Source organism: Peromyscus californicus, unplaced genomic scaffold (assembly GCF_007827085.1).
Source record: "Peromyscus californicus insignis strain IS unplaced genomic scaffold, ASM782708v3 Scaffold_10__1_contigs__length_136768540, whole genome shotgun sequence".
Taxonomy (NCBI): Eukaryota; Metazoa; Chordata; class Mammalia; order Rodentia; family Cricetidae; genus Peromyscus; species Peromyscus californicus.
This window is the reverse complement of record NW_026294391.1, coordinates 89766863-89784445: the sequence shown is the minus strand read 5'-3', so window position 1 is coordinate 89784445 and position 17583 is coordinate 89766863. Positions and strand designations below refer to the sequence as shown.

General features: G+C 36.2%; 1 protein-coding gene across 2 annotated transcripts in view; it reads left to right on the top strand.

Annotated features, from left to right (window-relative positions):
* The window catches only part of Nup62cl (nucleoporin 62 C-terminal like), a 69118-nt gene that overhangs the window by 40737 nt on the left and 10798 nt on the right, over window positions 1–17583 (top strand). For both annotated transcript variants that reach the window (XM_052746453.1, XM_052746462.1), the window contains exons 7-8: window positions 997–1108; window positions 4293–4365. In XM_052746453.1, the coding sequence (XP_052602413.1) occupies window positions 997–1108; window positions 4293–4365 (185 nt within the window). The remainder of the gene's footprint in view (window positions 1–996; window positions 1109–4292; window positions 4366–17583) is intronic.

Genomic DNA, 17583 nt, shown 5'->3' with positions numbered 1-17583 from the left:
ATAGTGGCTGGATTTTTCCTCTGATCCTCAGATAACTTTATTGGGGGACACAGGTAAAATATCACCACAAAGCCTAGCCTGAAATGCTTGATCCTCCTCTCTCTACTTTGCAAGTGCTGTGATTACAGGAATGTGCCACCAGGCTCAAATTTATTGTATCTTTTTTGTTTTGCTTTTTAAATACTTAACATTTTTAGAATATGCTAACTGTGAATGGAGGGCCTTAGAAACATGAATTCCTTTCCAATTACTCTTTTGTGGTCTGATATTTATTGCAATAAAACTTTCAACAGTTTAGGCAACCAATTACATATAAGTAATTTGGCACAGAAAGCAATAGATAGTTACCAAGAAATCTGATTGTGTCTTTTAATTTTTTAGATAGTTAAGTTGAAAACTCTACTGGCCACTTTTAATTTTTGTAAACATATCAATAGACTACTAAAATCAATCAATCAATCTTTCTCCATCACTCCCCACTCCCCACTCTGTTTCACAAACAGTTTGAATGGAATTTTTGAGAATTTAGATCACTAAGCAGTTTGTAGTAAACTCAGATTGATCTACCTTTTATTGTTTGTTGTAAAACTTGTTTCTCAAAATATCCTTTGTTGCTTGCTATAGTATGTCATATAAGGTTTTACTATGAAATTTTATGTATTCTCTATAATTGAAGCAATCTCAACATTTATTGAATATTGCTAAACACTAGTCTTCTATGTAGCTAAATGCCCTATGCATACATTTTTTCCCAAAAGGGACCCTTTGATGTTGCATTCATCAGAGACTAAAGCCTTTGCCTTTATAGTCCTAGGTTATGATGGTAAGTTTATAAGTATTGAATCCATGAGACAATGTCATTGGTCATAACTGGGAACCAATGTGAATATAGGGGAACTGAGACAAATTAGTTGGCAATTACATCTGTATTTGTCAGTTATGGTAGATGTGAGAAAATGTTTCTTGTTAATCTCTTTCTTTCACTTGCCTTTGTAGCTACAAGTTAGCAGAAACTATTGATGCTGAGCTGAAAAGAATGTCTCAAGATCTCAAGGACATTATTGGTCACCTGAATTCGCTTGGAAGTCCTGGTGACGCTGCTGAACCAGTATGTCCCTTGCTCTTTTTGTTTAGAAAACCAAGATTTCATACGAAATTGGCTGTCTTTGAATTCATCACAGCCCCCTGTCCTCCAGAGTACTCCTTATCTGCCCTTTAGAGATAGGAAGCTCTTAGGCATGATTAGTGGGACATAAATATTTACTAAATATTTACAGATGTGAGTTTTTGTGGTTATTTCCAGGAGGGCGAAATAAATGACTCTTTCAATGTGTTCAGGGTTTACTCTCTACATAATTAAAAATATCCTGATACTTTTTTTCACTTACTCAGTAGTTAGTTTTTCATAGCATATAATTTATTTTCTCATATAAATATGAGCAGATATGTCTAGGTCTATTAGACATATTCGAGCACTTTTTAACTTACATCTTTAGAATGTAGTGACTTAACTATTAAGATTTAACATTTTTCCATAGAACTTTTTGTTAAATATTGTCATTATGTTTCACAGAATACTATTAGTTCATAAAGCAAATACATTATATTATGGGAATGTATGGCTTAGGATCCTGTTAGAATTGAGATTCTGTGAATTAATTTGGCAGTAAGAAAGAACCAGGGTTTCTTTTTCATTTTTTTATACTCTAATTATAAAGAGCTTATTTCCTCTACCTTTTCCTTTTGTCTCAGCAGCATAGATGAAGCCCTCTTTCCCCCACTTCTGCTAAATGGCACTAGTGCTAAGAGGAGTCTCGCATTGTAGGGGCTTCTATTGTGATTTCTATCATTAATTACAAGTAGCAGTGAGGCTAGGATCTCGGTAGATGAGAATGAATAACATACACATAAGTGGTGATTATTTTCTAGCAAGTTCTTTGTCCAATTAGATGCAGACTGTCGTTTCTGTACATACATATTATTACTGAACTTTTTAATCATGAAAACACAGCCAGTTACAGTTGAGAAACTATTAGAATTTTGTTTGGCACATAATCTCTTTATGTCTTGGCTCCTTCTTTTGCAAAATGTTAAGGGTAGAATAAATGATCTATAAGTCCCTTTCAGCTGTAATACAATGCTATTCTCTACTTAGCATCAATCTAAAATTGAACAATGACACATATAAATTAGTCTGGAATTACCAATGCTAGCTACCATCTGCCCTGTGTTCACAAAGATGATCATGAGTCAACAAAGTACATTTCTGTTAGATTCCAAATGCAATTTCAAAATTCAAAATTGTTTTGTTGTAATAGGTTTCTGATGCATAGATAAACACAAACAGATTGAGAGATGGTGCCTAACTGATGTCTAGTCTTGGAGTGCTGAACTGATATGAGAAGTGTTGTCAGTAGAGTTAGTAAACTATCTTTATCATTTTCCCAACTTCGCCCACAATTATTTTGTCTTACTAGTGAATAGCAAGTAGTCTTATGTTTTCCTTTTTCATGGTGGGGATAATTGAGATGTTTAAGATGAGTGAGTTAAGGGAAATTCTTATGTGATAGCAGGACAAAGGAAGCAAGAGATCATCCCTTTTTCAGATAGCATAAATCATTGGACAGAAAGTAGGAAAAAAACACACCTGCTGAATGATAATGTCCCTGTGGATAATGAATGTAACAATCATCACAAAGCCCTGTTACAGTGGATTATATATCATGGTACGGAAGTAGAAGCTATGTGTTCCAGCATTCCTAGTGCTGGGATCAATGACTTCTATTACTTTTGTATGTGTGTGTTGGGATAAATGGGAGAGAACACACAATACTTAAATTTTTTATTAAACATTATGTTCTGTTACCCAGTTATATTTTATAAAATCCATAAAGTTAATTAAAACATCATTACCAATCCCTTCTTACTATATTACTTCTAGTCTTTTTGCAATGCTGGAAAAAATGTTCTGTTTAAATAAAATCAGAAACACACGTATAGTGATTTTTACTTTCCGTTTTCATGGTTCTCTCTCGAAATTTTCATCATTCTTTGACAATGTGAATTTTAATGCTGCCAAGATATTTCACCAGAGGAGAATTTTATAATATTTTTAACATTTTTATTGGTAGAGATATTGTTTCCAAATTTTGGGCAATATAATATAGCCTTATAGTGACCAGTTATATTTAGATTTGGGTAGGCTTCTGGAAGTAGAATATACTGAGTAAAAAGGTATAAATATTTTAAAACTATTGACACATGCTATAAAAATTTACATTTGGAAATTTGAGCAATTTATATTACTGTTGAATGTATATTAATGTATTGATTTTTCCTACTTGCAAAGTGAGTGTTCCAAATCTGACATATTGAAATCTTAAATGCTCCAAAATCTAAAACTTTTTCAGTGACGAAATGATACCCAAGTGGAAAAGTCCACACCCATGAAATGGGTCACAGCCAAAAAACCACTGGCATAGATGAACTGGGCATGTAGCTCAGTGGTCAGAGTCTTCTGTGGCATGTGAGAAACAAACAAACCAAAACACACACACAGCTGCAGTTATAATACAAATATTACATAACATCACCTTCAGGTTATATGGACAAGATATGCATGACATAGAAATTCCATGTTTAGGCTTGTTTCCCGTCTCCACGATATTTCATTATTTATAATATAATGTTCCAAAATTTGAAAAAACTGAAAAAAATCTTTTTCAAGCATTTTAGGTGAAGAATAGTCAACCTGACTGTTGAGTGTTACTCGTTTTAAAACAGTGAATTTGAGGAGCCTTGTTTGTTGGTAGACTCCTGTAGACCCAGCACTCCGGAAGCAGAGGAAGGGGCTGGGCTCTATGGTTAAGTTCTAGGCCAGTCTATACTAGTTACAAAGCCTCTGTCTCAAAAACAAAAACAAAACAAAATAAGCAATTGCTGATTTGATTGACAAATATGATGTTCTTAATTTTATGGGGACTGATTCATTTGTTTTCTTTTGAAATATCTATTAATGTCTTTTATTTATATTGTGCTTGTCAGGGTTTTTTTTTTATTGATTTGTAGGAATCTAATTCCTGACAGTTACAAAATGAATAGATTGAACTAATGCATAAAAGTAATTAGCGTTATAAGTATGAAATGGCAAAACACCATTAATATGCAATTCATTGTCAGTGCACCACTTACCAGAAGAAAATTAAATATTCTTTCCGAATTTCAATTTCCTATGTTTCTTTCTTTTTGTTTACTACATTAGAATAATCATAACCTAAAAATCTCTGGTCTAGTTTCAGGTTCAAGAGATTTGCAAACTTCTGAATGCTCACATGGACTCTCTGCAGTGGATCAGTCAGAATTCAGGTGGGTGTTTGTTTTGTATATCACGTTGTAGGTATGAAAATATTGTACAACACACATTGTGCTCTCAACGACCACACCGACATAAGAGCTATGCTGAAGGGTTGTTGTTCAACGCATGCCCATATGAACTCTGAAGAATTAACTAGAAATTTAATAAGAAACAGTGAATGGATAGAGGTAGTGTATTGATTGTATGAATAGAAGCAGAACTTTAAAATTTGTCTTTTGTATACAGTTTTGATCTCAGTGAAACAGATGTTTTATATTCTCAGAATCAGACCCCGAAACGGGAAGAAAGACAAATACTGAAGACTCCCCCAAATCAGTACAGTTATAACATTCTAATTCAGTGCAGATAACCATTGAACGCATCATTCCTTTTTGAGTGTGTTGTGTGTGAAGGTGTGCATGTGTACACAAAAACCTCGTGAACTCACAGTTATGTATACCCTTTATTTTATTTTTTATTTTTTTGGTTTTTCGAGACAGGGTTTCTCTGTGTAGCTTTGCGCCTTTCCTGGGACTCACTTGGTAGCCCGGGCTGGCCTCGAACTCACAGAGATCCGCCTGGCTCTGCCTCCCGAGTGCTGGGATTAAAGGCGTGCGCCACCACCGCCCGGCATATGTATACCCTTTAAAAGAGAGCAAGAAATGAAAGGGAGAAGGGGAAATCTGTATAGAATTATGCCAACAAATAGTTATAGAAAGTGATAGAATTAGGAAACTACAATTACAAGTTTTTCATGGAATATTTTAAGTTCATCTTCATCTTGAATATTCTGCCTCATTTATAAAATCTTTCAACTGATAGTCCATTTCTTGGCAGAAAAACATGCTAGCAGGAAAAAGTACCAAATAAAGACTGTTGTTTATTCTGTTAACTTTCTAAAAATAGTCTTATTGAGGCACAATTTCCATACCATGGAACTCAGCATTTTAGTTGTTTACATCAGTGGGGAAATCATGATTTTACATTTGTGCCATAGTAGCTGATTCAGACAAGGGTCACCAGTAAATGCTAAAACTACGAAGTTAAAGATCATTCAGGAATATGATGTTCGTGTGTTCCTAAAATGTATTACTCCATGTATTGGTTAATAATTACGATTACAAAAGGGAAGAGAAGTTTTTATAAGAGCAATCTGACATATACCACTCTCATGAAGTGATCAAACTGGACCTGACCAATAATGGGTAAGGTGGTTAGTGTGCCTCATGATTTGACATGCATGATAAGTACATGCTATCACTTATATAGATAGTATTAGTACCCAAAATTTTCACCCGAAACTAATCACAAAATCATATATTCTGGTGTACACATTCTGAAATATCATTGTTTTGGACTATTCAAAAGATCAATCATGAAAAACAACAAATTAAGGAAAGAGTCATAGATTAAAAGAGAGATGATGATTAAGTCTGTGTTATCAATTAAATACACTACCAGAACTAAAACAGGCAGTATTTCAAATAATTAGGGATTTTGAACTGTATACAGTCTAGATATTAAGAAAGTGTTTATCTTCTTAGGTATGATGATCATCATTATGTTAGAAAATATTTTCCTAGAAAATACAGCAGCATTTGTGGTAAAACAGTGAGCTAATCTAGATAAAGGGGATACAAGTATATTACTTTTACTATTCGCTAAACTTTCCTACAAATATAAAATGAAAACCAGGTAAATAATAGCATGGAAAGGGGAGTTGAACACAAAGTGTTACCCCTAGCCATGGAACTTTTTGCAATTTTTAGGTGCTTGGAGAGGGGTGTCACTTTTCTTTAAGAGTATAGCCCCCTGGAAAGTTAGCCATGGTCCAGGTGGAAGACCACACATTCAAGAATACTTGGATAGCACCAGTTGGTCTTCATGGGGAAAAAAGGACACAACGTTACATGTGTAGGGAAGGGTGTGTGGATCTGGGATGAGCTGAGGTAGAGAGGGTGAATATGATCAAAACATATTTTACAAAATTCTGAAAGAACTAATCAAAACATATATTAAAAAATAGGACAATCTGTTTTATAAACTTTGCCTAAATGTGGGGATATGATGATATATCAGGAAAAAGGAATATGAAACTTAAATCAGCCAAGCAATTACAAGTTTTCAAGACATAGCCATAAAATAATACATTTGTTTTCTTACTTGGCTTCCTGGGTTTCCTCATTCTCTGAACTATTAGACATCAACTACAATGAATTTCTTCAGTGTCTTTCTCTTAGAAATATACCTATATTATCATTCATTGTTACCTGCTTTTCTCTGTGTTAGAGGAAAAAATGCCCTGTCCCTTCCTAAACTGTGTTTAGAATCATTGCAGGGAAGTTAAGTTCTATATTGTTTGCACAGGCATTTGTTAAAATAAGGAGATGCATACTATGGTAGTTTGAATGAAAATGGCCCCCATAGGTTCATAGATTTGAATTATTGGGCCCTAGTTGGTGAAACTATTTGGGAAGGATTAGAGGGTATATGGCCTTTTTAGAGGAGGGGTGTCACTGGGATGGGATTGGGAGTTTCAAAGGTCCAGGCCATTCCCAGATAGCTCTCTCTCTGTCTCGTGTTTATGGGTTGAGATGTGCATTCTCAGCTACTGCTCCAGTGCCATACCATATCTGCTTCCATGATGCCATGCTCTCCACCATGATGGCCATACACTCTAACCCTCTGCAACTACATGTCCCAAAGTAAACGTATTCTTTTATACATTGCCTTGGTCATAGTGTTTTGTCATGACAATAGGAAAGTAACTAACACACACACACACACACACACACACACACACACACACACACACACACACACACGTATATATTCAGGTCAGGTTATTACCTCTTTTAGTGTACATTTAGTCTCTATGAAGATTAAAAGAAGCTGTGGGTAGCTTTCTTTGAATAGTGCTTTATCCATAGTTGGTCCATAGTTGGTAACCAGTGAGAAGAACTAGTCACTGGTTGTGAAAATTTGTGTTGTATGTGTATGGGGGTGGAGATAAGAAAGGTCATGGGGTTCAAAAGTCGCTATTAAACTGGATCTAGAGAAGCTCGTTCCAGGTTGTCATTAAATACCATTTGCATAGAGAAGTTGATAGAGTAACTAAGAAGTGGGAAAATGTTAATAATCATACAATGCCAAAGAATGAGATTATACAGAATTTTCCTGTGTGTTGCTTATTTTTCTACAGTGAACAGTACTTTTAGGGTGGAGTTAAAGGAGGTGTCACAAGGTAATTTGGGTTATAAAGAAAAATTGCAGTGATTTTTTTTCTTGGTGGGGATCCTCTTTGTCATAATTGAAATCTCAAGGCTCCCAGCCAGTATTTTCTTTATAAGACTAAAGTTGTTAGTGTTGCAAGTGATTTGCTTTATATTAAGTGAAGCAACTGTGGCCCAGAAAGGTTTAATGACTTCTTTAGAACACACAGCTAGGACCAATCATAGAAAAACTGGGACCAGGATCCAGATTTCCTTATGTACAAAGCACTATTGTTAATTCTGGTGTGCTTTTCAAACAATATGGATATGGTTAGATATAAAAACAAATCTTAATCATGTAGAAAACAAGAGAGGACAGGGTTGTCAAGCATGATAATATTTTGGATGAGATGTAAATTTTTGGTGTCTGGATAAAGCTCTCAGTGAAAATTGGTGGCAAGAATAACACAGTAGGGAGTGATGATTAATGGGGGTTCCTTATTTGCTAAAGATTCATTTGAGCTAAAGAAGCAATGCGGTGTTGTAGAGGCGTTCATTTGAGATGGAGGCTCTGCTGAGCAACGGGGGAAGCCTGCTAATTACTGATAGTGCAAGCTTCTTTTTGCCATTCCCACCCAACAAGCCTTTCATTTTCATATCAGGAAATGGGGTGATCGAGAAAACGGAGCATAGCAGGCTTTAATCATGCTGTCCAGGAGAGGATTTTGTTCTTGTTTTATTTTGCTTTTTAATAGTTAATTGGATCATGTCTGCTGAAATGGTCTGTGGACTGAAAGTTTTAAGATTAAATGAGTCCATTTGTTCACATTCAGAGAGCAGTTATAGAAAAATGAATGAGTGTGTTATTCTGGCAATGCAAATATTATATTTTACTAAAGAGAAATCATTAACTCATATAAAATCAAATCTTTATTTTAAAAGGTTTCTGGGAAATGTTTTTGTGACTTAATATCTGTAATATTGGCACAAAAATTTTCCATCATAAAACATGGCAGCTGTTACATGAAAAAGATCACATATTTAACTGAAAAATCATTTCTTTAAAAGTGATTTTGATGAATATTATTAACTGAGAAAAGCTAAAATGAAAAGACTGTATACTGTGTGATTCCAAATATATGACATTCTGAAAAAGGCAAAGCTGTGGAGATAGTAAAAAAGATCAGTAGTGGGTGTGGTGATGAATAGACAGAACACAGAGCAGCAAAAATACTTTCTATGGTACCATAGTGATGGATACCTATCATTATACCTTTGCTAAAACCTGTAGGATGAACATCACCGAGTGTGAGCCTCAGTGTAAATGATGGACTTAGGGTGGTAATGGTAGTTTTATCAGCTACAAGAAATGCACCTCTCTGGTATGGGATGTTGATAGTTTGGGAGGCTGTGCTCCTGAGGGTAGAACATTGAGTATATGGGAAATGTTTTTATCTGGGCAATATTTCCATGAATCGAAAGTTACTCTGAAGAGTCTATTTTCTTTCAAAAGAAAAATAAATGAAATTAAATAAATAAAAATGAATTGGAAATTGAAAATTGCATACATTTTAAGTATGTTAACACATTAAATTCATTGTCCAATCAACTTTTCAACATCCACAAAGAAGGTGTGGCAAACCATGCTCCATTTGTCCTCTAACTTCTACATGATCTATAGGGCTAGGACACAAATAGAAGGGGATCAGAGACCATCAGATTTAGGGAAGCCTGAGTACACTCAGGATTTCAAATGTGATGCTTATTTACTGTTAGACATCATCCATGTTTTTTTTCTTGCAGGTAGTATAGTTGAGAGTGAGTAGTAGCCCTAGATCCAAATATGTGTTCCCTCTCCCGTCTTCCTTTTTGTAAAATTTACAGCATTATTTCAAGGTTGACTTGATGATAGTGCTGCAGTCCCACATCTGTCTTCTGAGTTGGCAGTCACTGAAGCTGCAGCTACTCTAGCTCTTCTGGGACCACTTAGACAGAATTGGCAATCCATCTGAGGCAATTTGTTATTTGTTTTTACTATGTGGAGCTACTTCTGGCAGGGGAGGAAGGTGGAATAAGAGATCCATGTTTCCTGTTGCTTCATATACCACCAAATCACCAGTGTTTGTATGAATAATCACCAAATGGCACAATAATGAAGAAACCTTCTGCTAGTCATTATTTGAAACTTCAATATTGTCATGGATGACATTTTACTTCTTTCATGAAGTGTCCCAGAGCTATAAGACTAAACATATTTTATCTATTATCATTGCAGACTCCTAAAACATGGAACTGCATGATTATTTTATAGAATCTCACATTTATATTGTTATTTAGGGCAGAAAGAGTTACTCTCTAGAGTTACTAAAATGGCTTTGGGGGTTATAATATTTATAAAATATAGCCCCATGTCTGAATCCCTTACTTTTTGTTCTAAATATTCTTAGTCATCAACTGTATTTTACTAATTCTTTTTTTTTTTTTTTGGTTTTTCGAGACAGGGTTTCTCTGTGTAGCTTTGCGCCTTTCCTGGAACTCACTTGGTAGCCCAGGCTGGCCTCGAACTCACAGAGATCCGCCTGGCTCTGCCTCCCGAGTGCTGGGATTAAAGGCGTGCGCCACCACCGCCCGGCTATTTTACTAATTCTTGCATAAAATGCTTTTTAGGGTCATTTTAGAGTATCTGTTTTGCATAATGTGTTATAATCATGCTTTCGTTTTGCCCAATACTAATAGTTGTTATTTGAGGTGACTGTTTCAAATTAACCTAGTGCCTATGGTGAAACACTTTGTGCAGCCTTGGTGCAGGGAGGAGGGGCTTGGACCTGCCTCAGCTGAATGTACCAGGCTCTGCTGACTCCCCATGGGAGACCTTGCCTTGCAGGAGGTGGGAATGGGGGGTGGGTTGGGGGGAAGGCTGGGGGGTGGTAGGAGGGAGGACAGGGGAATCTGTGATTGATATGTAAAATGAATAGAAAATCTCTTAATAAAAAAAGGAGAAAAAATTTTTGATGTTAGATGCTTTTAAAGAGGTCTTGATTCAGACATTAAGTGATTTAAAAAAAATTTATTAACTAGACATGGTGGCATACACCTTTAATCCCAGCACTCAGGAAGCAGAAGTAGTTGTATATTTGTGAGCTCTAGTATAGTAGGACAGGGCCATAGGGTCGAGGATATTGGCTCAAACCAATTGCCAAGGCATGCACATAACATACTTTCTTATGAGCCAACTTGAAGTCTGCCTGAGGGCCTAGCAACAGGCGCTGCCATGGTTCCTAATTGTGCCCAGCCAATGAGGGATGACCACGCAATGCCACCAGATTGGGACAGTTTGGGTGCTGAGAGGAGGTTATATAAGGCCTTTTCTGTTATTGAGTAAACGAGTTTGTTGTTTGCCTTCAACTGACTCCTGATGTCTGTGCGGTTGACTCCGCACCTTTTCACCCCCTCCCCCAAGGGAGCCATTAGGATCCAGCAACACTCTAGGTTGGCCTAATCTACAGAGTGAGTTCCAGGCCAGGCAAGGCTACGTAGTGACACCTTGATAAAAATAAAAAATATTTTATTAAAGCTAGACCTGGTGGCATAAACATAATCCCAGTACCTTAGGAAGTAAAGACAGAGGAATCAGTAGTTCAAGGTCATCCTCCATTACACAGTGAGTAGCAAGTTCAAGGCTAGCCTGTGTTGTATGAGACCTTGTGTCAAAACAAACAGAAAAAGAAGAGTTATATTTTGTTAGTTATTTCAGCTCTCTTGTCTGAAGAGCATCAAATGCTGAGGTGCCAAAAGATGCTTTAAATTGCAGTTGAGGAATCCTCTTCCTCTTTCATCTTCTAGAATAGACTCTGATGCACTGATTGAGGCTGTTCTTTTTACCTCTGCCTTTTCTTACATTCTTGGGGCAATTTTGGTGACATTGGTGGATTGGTAAAGTCATCTCTTGTGTTCTGGAATTGAACGTTCCACTTCAGATACTTGAGAATTGAATGGCTTCTGCCAGCGCTGTGACAGCAGCACACAGCCACGAAAGTGGACTTTGCTCGTGGAGACTTAAATTCAACAGGGACACTTGCATCATCCCGTTGAGGTTAATTGAAAGGTGTTTTGTGTCTTTCCACTATTTAAATGATCCACTTGATCATCTCTGCTATTCTTTACAGACAAAACAGATGTTGTCCCTTAATTCCAGAGAACTTCTTGTGCTTTAGATTAGGGGGCTAACATTAGAATTAAACAGATCTTCAGTCCCCGTTAAGAAATGGTGTATGGTGGTTAACATTCTCAGAGCTGACTTTTCAAACTTCTTTTTCTGTATGTAAATCCAGATTTGACATACCCTCAATACATCTGCAAAATTAGATTTCTCACTAATCCTACTTATGTACATTTTGTGCCCAAGTGAATTTCCTCAAGCTGGAGAGCTTCCCCACATGAATTATTGCAACATAATTTAAATCACTTCCAAATAGCAGAATTTATATTGTTTGTGAGAAAGATGGATTTTTTTTTCTCCAAAGCAATTTTCTTCCTGTCAGTGACCAAAAAACCCCAAACAAACCCATAAGTACATTGGAACGTCATGATAATGCTGTTTGGGGGCCCATGCTCAATAGCCACCTCAAACATGAAATAACTTGATGGCTTTTCTTTAGTTAAGCCTCCCAGATAGTGTTCAGATAGACAATCCTCATTTTAAGTACTTGAGTGTTTGAAGGAACAACAAATGCCATTATGGTGCAAGTTATAGGTGAGCATAGTGCTTAATTTATTTTATTGTATTTTTTTTGAGGCATGGTCTCACTGTGTAGCTCAGGTTGACTTTGAATTCATGGTGTTCCTCCTGCCTCAGCTTTATAAATTCTGGTACTACAAGTGTGTGCCACCATACTCAGCTCAATGCTTTGTTTATCTATTTTTAAAATTTTATCACATTTATTTATTTGGAGGGGCCATGTATATTTTACAGTGAGTCTGTGAAATTCAGAGGACAATTTGTGGGAGGGAGTCAGCTCTTTCTTTCCACCATATGGGCTGTGGGGATCTAACTTATGTTGTCAGTCTTGGTAGCAAGTTCCTTTACCTGGGCCACACCATCTTGCTGGCCCAAGGTTTAGTTTATTATAATTAACATATATTCATTGTACATATCAATGAAGTTCAGCATGATATTTCAATACATGCATGCATTATATGCTGTTTATTCAAAAATTTCACAGTGCTTGACAAGCAGGTACATTAATAGAAAAAGTACTCTTAGATAGGAGTCAACTATGCAAGCCCAACTATGAATTCTAATTAGCTGGGCCTCTGAGGAGAAGTTTAAAGCTCGCTACAGTTGTATTTACCATCACAGAGTATTGTGAGAATCAAAGTAGCATCCGCAGGCATTGAAACCACAAGTACTGGGGCATGGAGATGACTCAGTGGGTAAGAGTACTTGCTGTGCAGGCATGAGGACCTGAGTTTCAATTCTCAGCACTGATACAAAAAGCTGGGTGTTGCCAATTCTGTCTATAAACACAGTGCTGGAGAGATAAGGGATGGAGACAAGAAGATTGCTGGGGCTTTCTGGCTGCTAGCCTGGCTCCTATTCAGTAAAAGATCCTGTCTCAATGGAATAAGGCAAAGAATGATACATGGACACCTGATATCTTCTGCATGCACACATGCGCACATACATGCACATATACCACACAGGCATACACTGTACACTCCATTGTGTATACACACAAAAAACCAACTAAAGTGCTATGTGGTTAGATATTGTAATTTTAGATGTTATCTAGATGTTGAACAAAACACCCACTATGTGTCAAGGCCCTGTGTTACTCTGTAGCAGGAATGTATTATTATCAATGTTATATTATTATTATTATTATTATTATTATTATTATTATTATTATGCCTTCAACAGGTACAAAGGGACGAGGCAGGGTATGGTAAAGAAAGAAAAACTGAGTAGGCAAAATGGCTCAGAAGGATTTTGTTTGTTTTGTTTGTTTTCTAGGAGAGGGTATTTGAAGTGAGACTTCTATGATGAGTAATATTTTGATAATATTGATAAATGCCCAAATGAAGGCCACATAAAGATGTAAAGTAATTCTATTACCTGGACTACCTACCCCCTGACTGCAATAATTCAGGACACTTTGCCATTTGGCCGTCTTTCTTTTTTATCCCTCTTTGAAATGTATTTTTTATTGATTGTGTGTGAAGAACAGTGCTATACCAAGCAGAGTGTCTTGTCATCACTTTAATATATCAACGAAGAGACCAGATAAATTCTCATGGTGTAGGTGAGAACTTTGTACTTCTATAAATACTTCTCCTGTCCAGAAGTATATGCCACCAAGAACTTAAGTCTATTCAGCCGCTACTTGAATTTCAATAAACTGAATGTCTTAAAAGTAGCTCTGACTAGTCAGAGGATAATCTCATATTCTGTCTTCCCCTTTCCTCCCCTCTCCCCTCTCCTCTCCTTTTCTCTTCACTCTCCTTTTCTGAGTTACAAGGAAACATTAATTATATTAAACTCCAAAAATTCAAAGTTATTGTCAAAAGCAACTTAACCTTGTATATAGGATATACTCGGCAATAGCTAAAACCTTAGCATGTGGTGTATACCTGGGGAGGCTAAAGCACGACGGTCACAAATCTGAGGCCAGCCTGAATGTCATAGTGAGTTCCAGGCCAGCTTTAAGTACAGAGGAAAAAAAAACTGTTTCAAACAACAGCAATAACAAATACCCTATTTATATGTTTTGGTCTTTTTGTTATTGGAATTTTCTTGCAGTCAATTCAGATTCACACAGTTGTAAGAAATAATACAGAAACCCTATTTATTATAACTTTACTTTTCCCAGTTATAACATCTTACAAAACTGTAGTAAAATGCCATAATCAGGATACTGACATTGACTCAGCTTGTCATGTATTTGTTCAGTTTTAATTGGATGCATGTTAATTATATGTAGCTTTATTTCATATGTGTAGGATTTTATATGTATCACAACTGCAAAAATGCTCAACAGTTACATGCCACATGGCTTCTTCATGTTTCCTTTTTATTGTTATGCCCATCTTCCTCCGATATGATCCTTGTCTTTCCACTGAGTTCTAAACTCCTGGAAATGACTAATCTAGTCTGTGTTGCTGAAATTTATTATGATTTATTATAAAAATAGAATTGTACAGAATATGACCTTTGAAGAATGACTTTTTCTCCATTCTGCAAAATTCCCTAAAGATTGAGTTTGCTTGCTGAATATATCAATAGTTTGACTCTCCATGTTGGTAAGTAGTATTCCAGTATAGGTGTACCACAGTTTAACTGGTTATTAATCTCTCTAGGACATTTGGGGATAAATTGAGGAAAGCTGCTATGAACATTCATGGACAGATTCTTAAATTGATATAAATTTTCATTTCTCTAGGGTAATTGTTAGATCCAATGGTAATTACATGTTTACTTGTTTTGAGACAGGGTCTCATGTAGCCCAGGCTGGCCTTGAGCTCACTTTGTAGCTGAAACTGGCTTTGAATTGACTGATTGATTTTGCTTTTATCCCAAAGGTTTTTCTCTCATTTTTCTGAAAGTTTTATCTTTTTGTGTCCTAAGGTTGTGATCCATTTTGGTTTCATTTTGTATAATAGGTTTAGATCAAGGGCTTTTTGTTTATTGCTTTTGCCTGCACTCATTCAGTTGATCCAACACTGTTGGAAAAGCTGCCCTTGGTCAATTGCATTTGTATTATTTTCTTATTATATCTGTTTGTTTATATTGTATGTGTGTTCACATGCCACAACACTCATGTCAAAGTCAGAAGACAACTTGCATAACTCAGTTCTCTTTACCATGTGTGTTACAGGTATTGAACATGGGTCCTCAGGGTTGGTGGCAAGCACCCTTACCTGCTGAGCCATCTTGTAGTGTGAATTTCTTTCCCTTTAAAAGACAGGCTCTGACACCATAGCCCAAGTTGATCTTTAACTCACAGCAATCCTCCTGCCTCAGCCTCCTTAAACCTGTGATTGCAGACATAAACCACCATATCTGGTCCTTGAATTTGCTTTCATGCTTGATCAAAATCTGTTGGTGTATACTTCAATTTTTTCCTGAGGTCTCTGTTTTGTGGATCTTTGTGTCTTTCCCCTTAAATATCACACTACCATCATTGTTGTAGCTACATTATAAACTTTAATATTTATTTTCTTCAATCAACAGTGTTTTAGCTATTTTAGTTCTCTTTTTTTCCTACAGATATTTTATGGTATTTGATAAGGATTGCATTTGAAGCTTAAATTTTAAAATATAGATGGATTTGAGATAATTAACTCCTTAAGTATATAATGAGCCTTCCCAGCCACAAAAATATTATGTCTCAAAATTTTACTAGGTCTGATTTGATTTCTTTCATCATTATTTTATAATTTTTTCACACACTTTACATACTCATTTTTATTTTATTTGACTTACAACTTATTATTTTGTTTTCTTTACAGTGATTTTTAAGTGATATTGTGTTTCATATGTTCATTGGTAATATATAAAACCAATTTTGTTTATTGATCATCTATCTTTCGATCTTCTAAGACTGGGACTGGAGAGCTGGTTTAGTTGTTAAGAGTATGTGTTGCTCTTGCAAAGGACAAGGGTTCATTCCCAGCGCCCACGCAGTGGCTCACAACCATCTGTAACTCCAGATTCAGGGGATCAGACACCCTCATCTTGCTCCGTGGGCAACAGACCCGCACATAGAACATGTACATACATGAGGGCAAGACACTCATAAAATAAAATAAATAAATCTAATTTTTAAAAAATGACTCGTGCCAGGCGGTGGTGACACATGCCTTTAATCCCAGCACTCGGGAGGCAGAGCCAGGCAGATCTCTGTGAGTTTGAGGCCAGCCTGTTCTACAGAGCGAGATCCAGAACAGGCACCAAAGCTACACAGAGAAACCCTGTCTCGAAAAAAAACCAAAAAAGTAAAAAATGACTCACTTTTGTTTTTGTTTTTAAGATAGGGTTTCTCTGTATAGCCCTGGCTATCCTGGAACTCACTCTGTAGACCAGGCAGGCCTAGTCTAATAGAGATCCACCTGCCTCTACCTCCTGAGTGCTGGTATTAAAGGCATGTGCCACCACGCCTGACTTATGACCCACTTCTTAATTATAGTTTTTGTAGACTTTTTAGAATTTTCTACATAGGCAATTATGATATCTTCAAATAAATATTGCTTCATCCTTTCCAATTTTTACGCCATTACTTCTTTTCTTGCATTTTTTGCACTGGCTAGAACTTGCAGAAATTCTTTCAACTATGAGAAATGAGAGTAGACATCCTTGTTTGTTTCTCCCTCCTTCCTTTATGTGTTGCTGAGATTGAACCTAGGGTCTTGGACTTTCCAGGCAAGCACTCTACCACTGAGTTAGAGCCCCAGACCTAAGTTTATTTATTTATTGCTTTCATTTTTTTGTACATTTCTGATCAAATATGCAAAGCTTTCAGTCTTTTATCTTAATATACCAATATTAGCTGTAGGTTTTTGGTGGGTGCTCTTTATCAAGCTCATGTAATACCCATCTATTTCTAACTGGCTTATTTTATTTTAATCTTAAGTAGGTGCTAGATTTTATCAACTGCTTTCTCTGTATCAATTGTTATATTATTTTTCTTATTTAATTTGTTTATATAATGGACTCAGGGACATTTTTCAGATACAGAGTTAGTCATACATATGTGGAATAAAAAAATCTACTTTTATTTAGATCTATTTTGCTACATGTTTTTAAATATATGAGCTATTTTAAGCATTCTGCAGATTTATTGGTCTGTAGTTTTCTCTTTTGTTTTTGTACTATCTTTGCCTGACTTGGGTATTAATATTGTCTTCTGTTTATTAGGATTTGTGAGAAAATGGTGTTAATTCTTCTCTGAGTGTTTGATAGAACTTCACTGAATCCATTTGGCCCTGGGTATTTTTGTAGGGGGAATTATCATTTGTTTT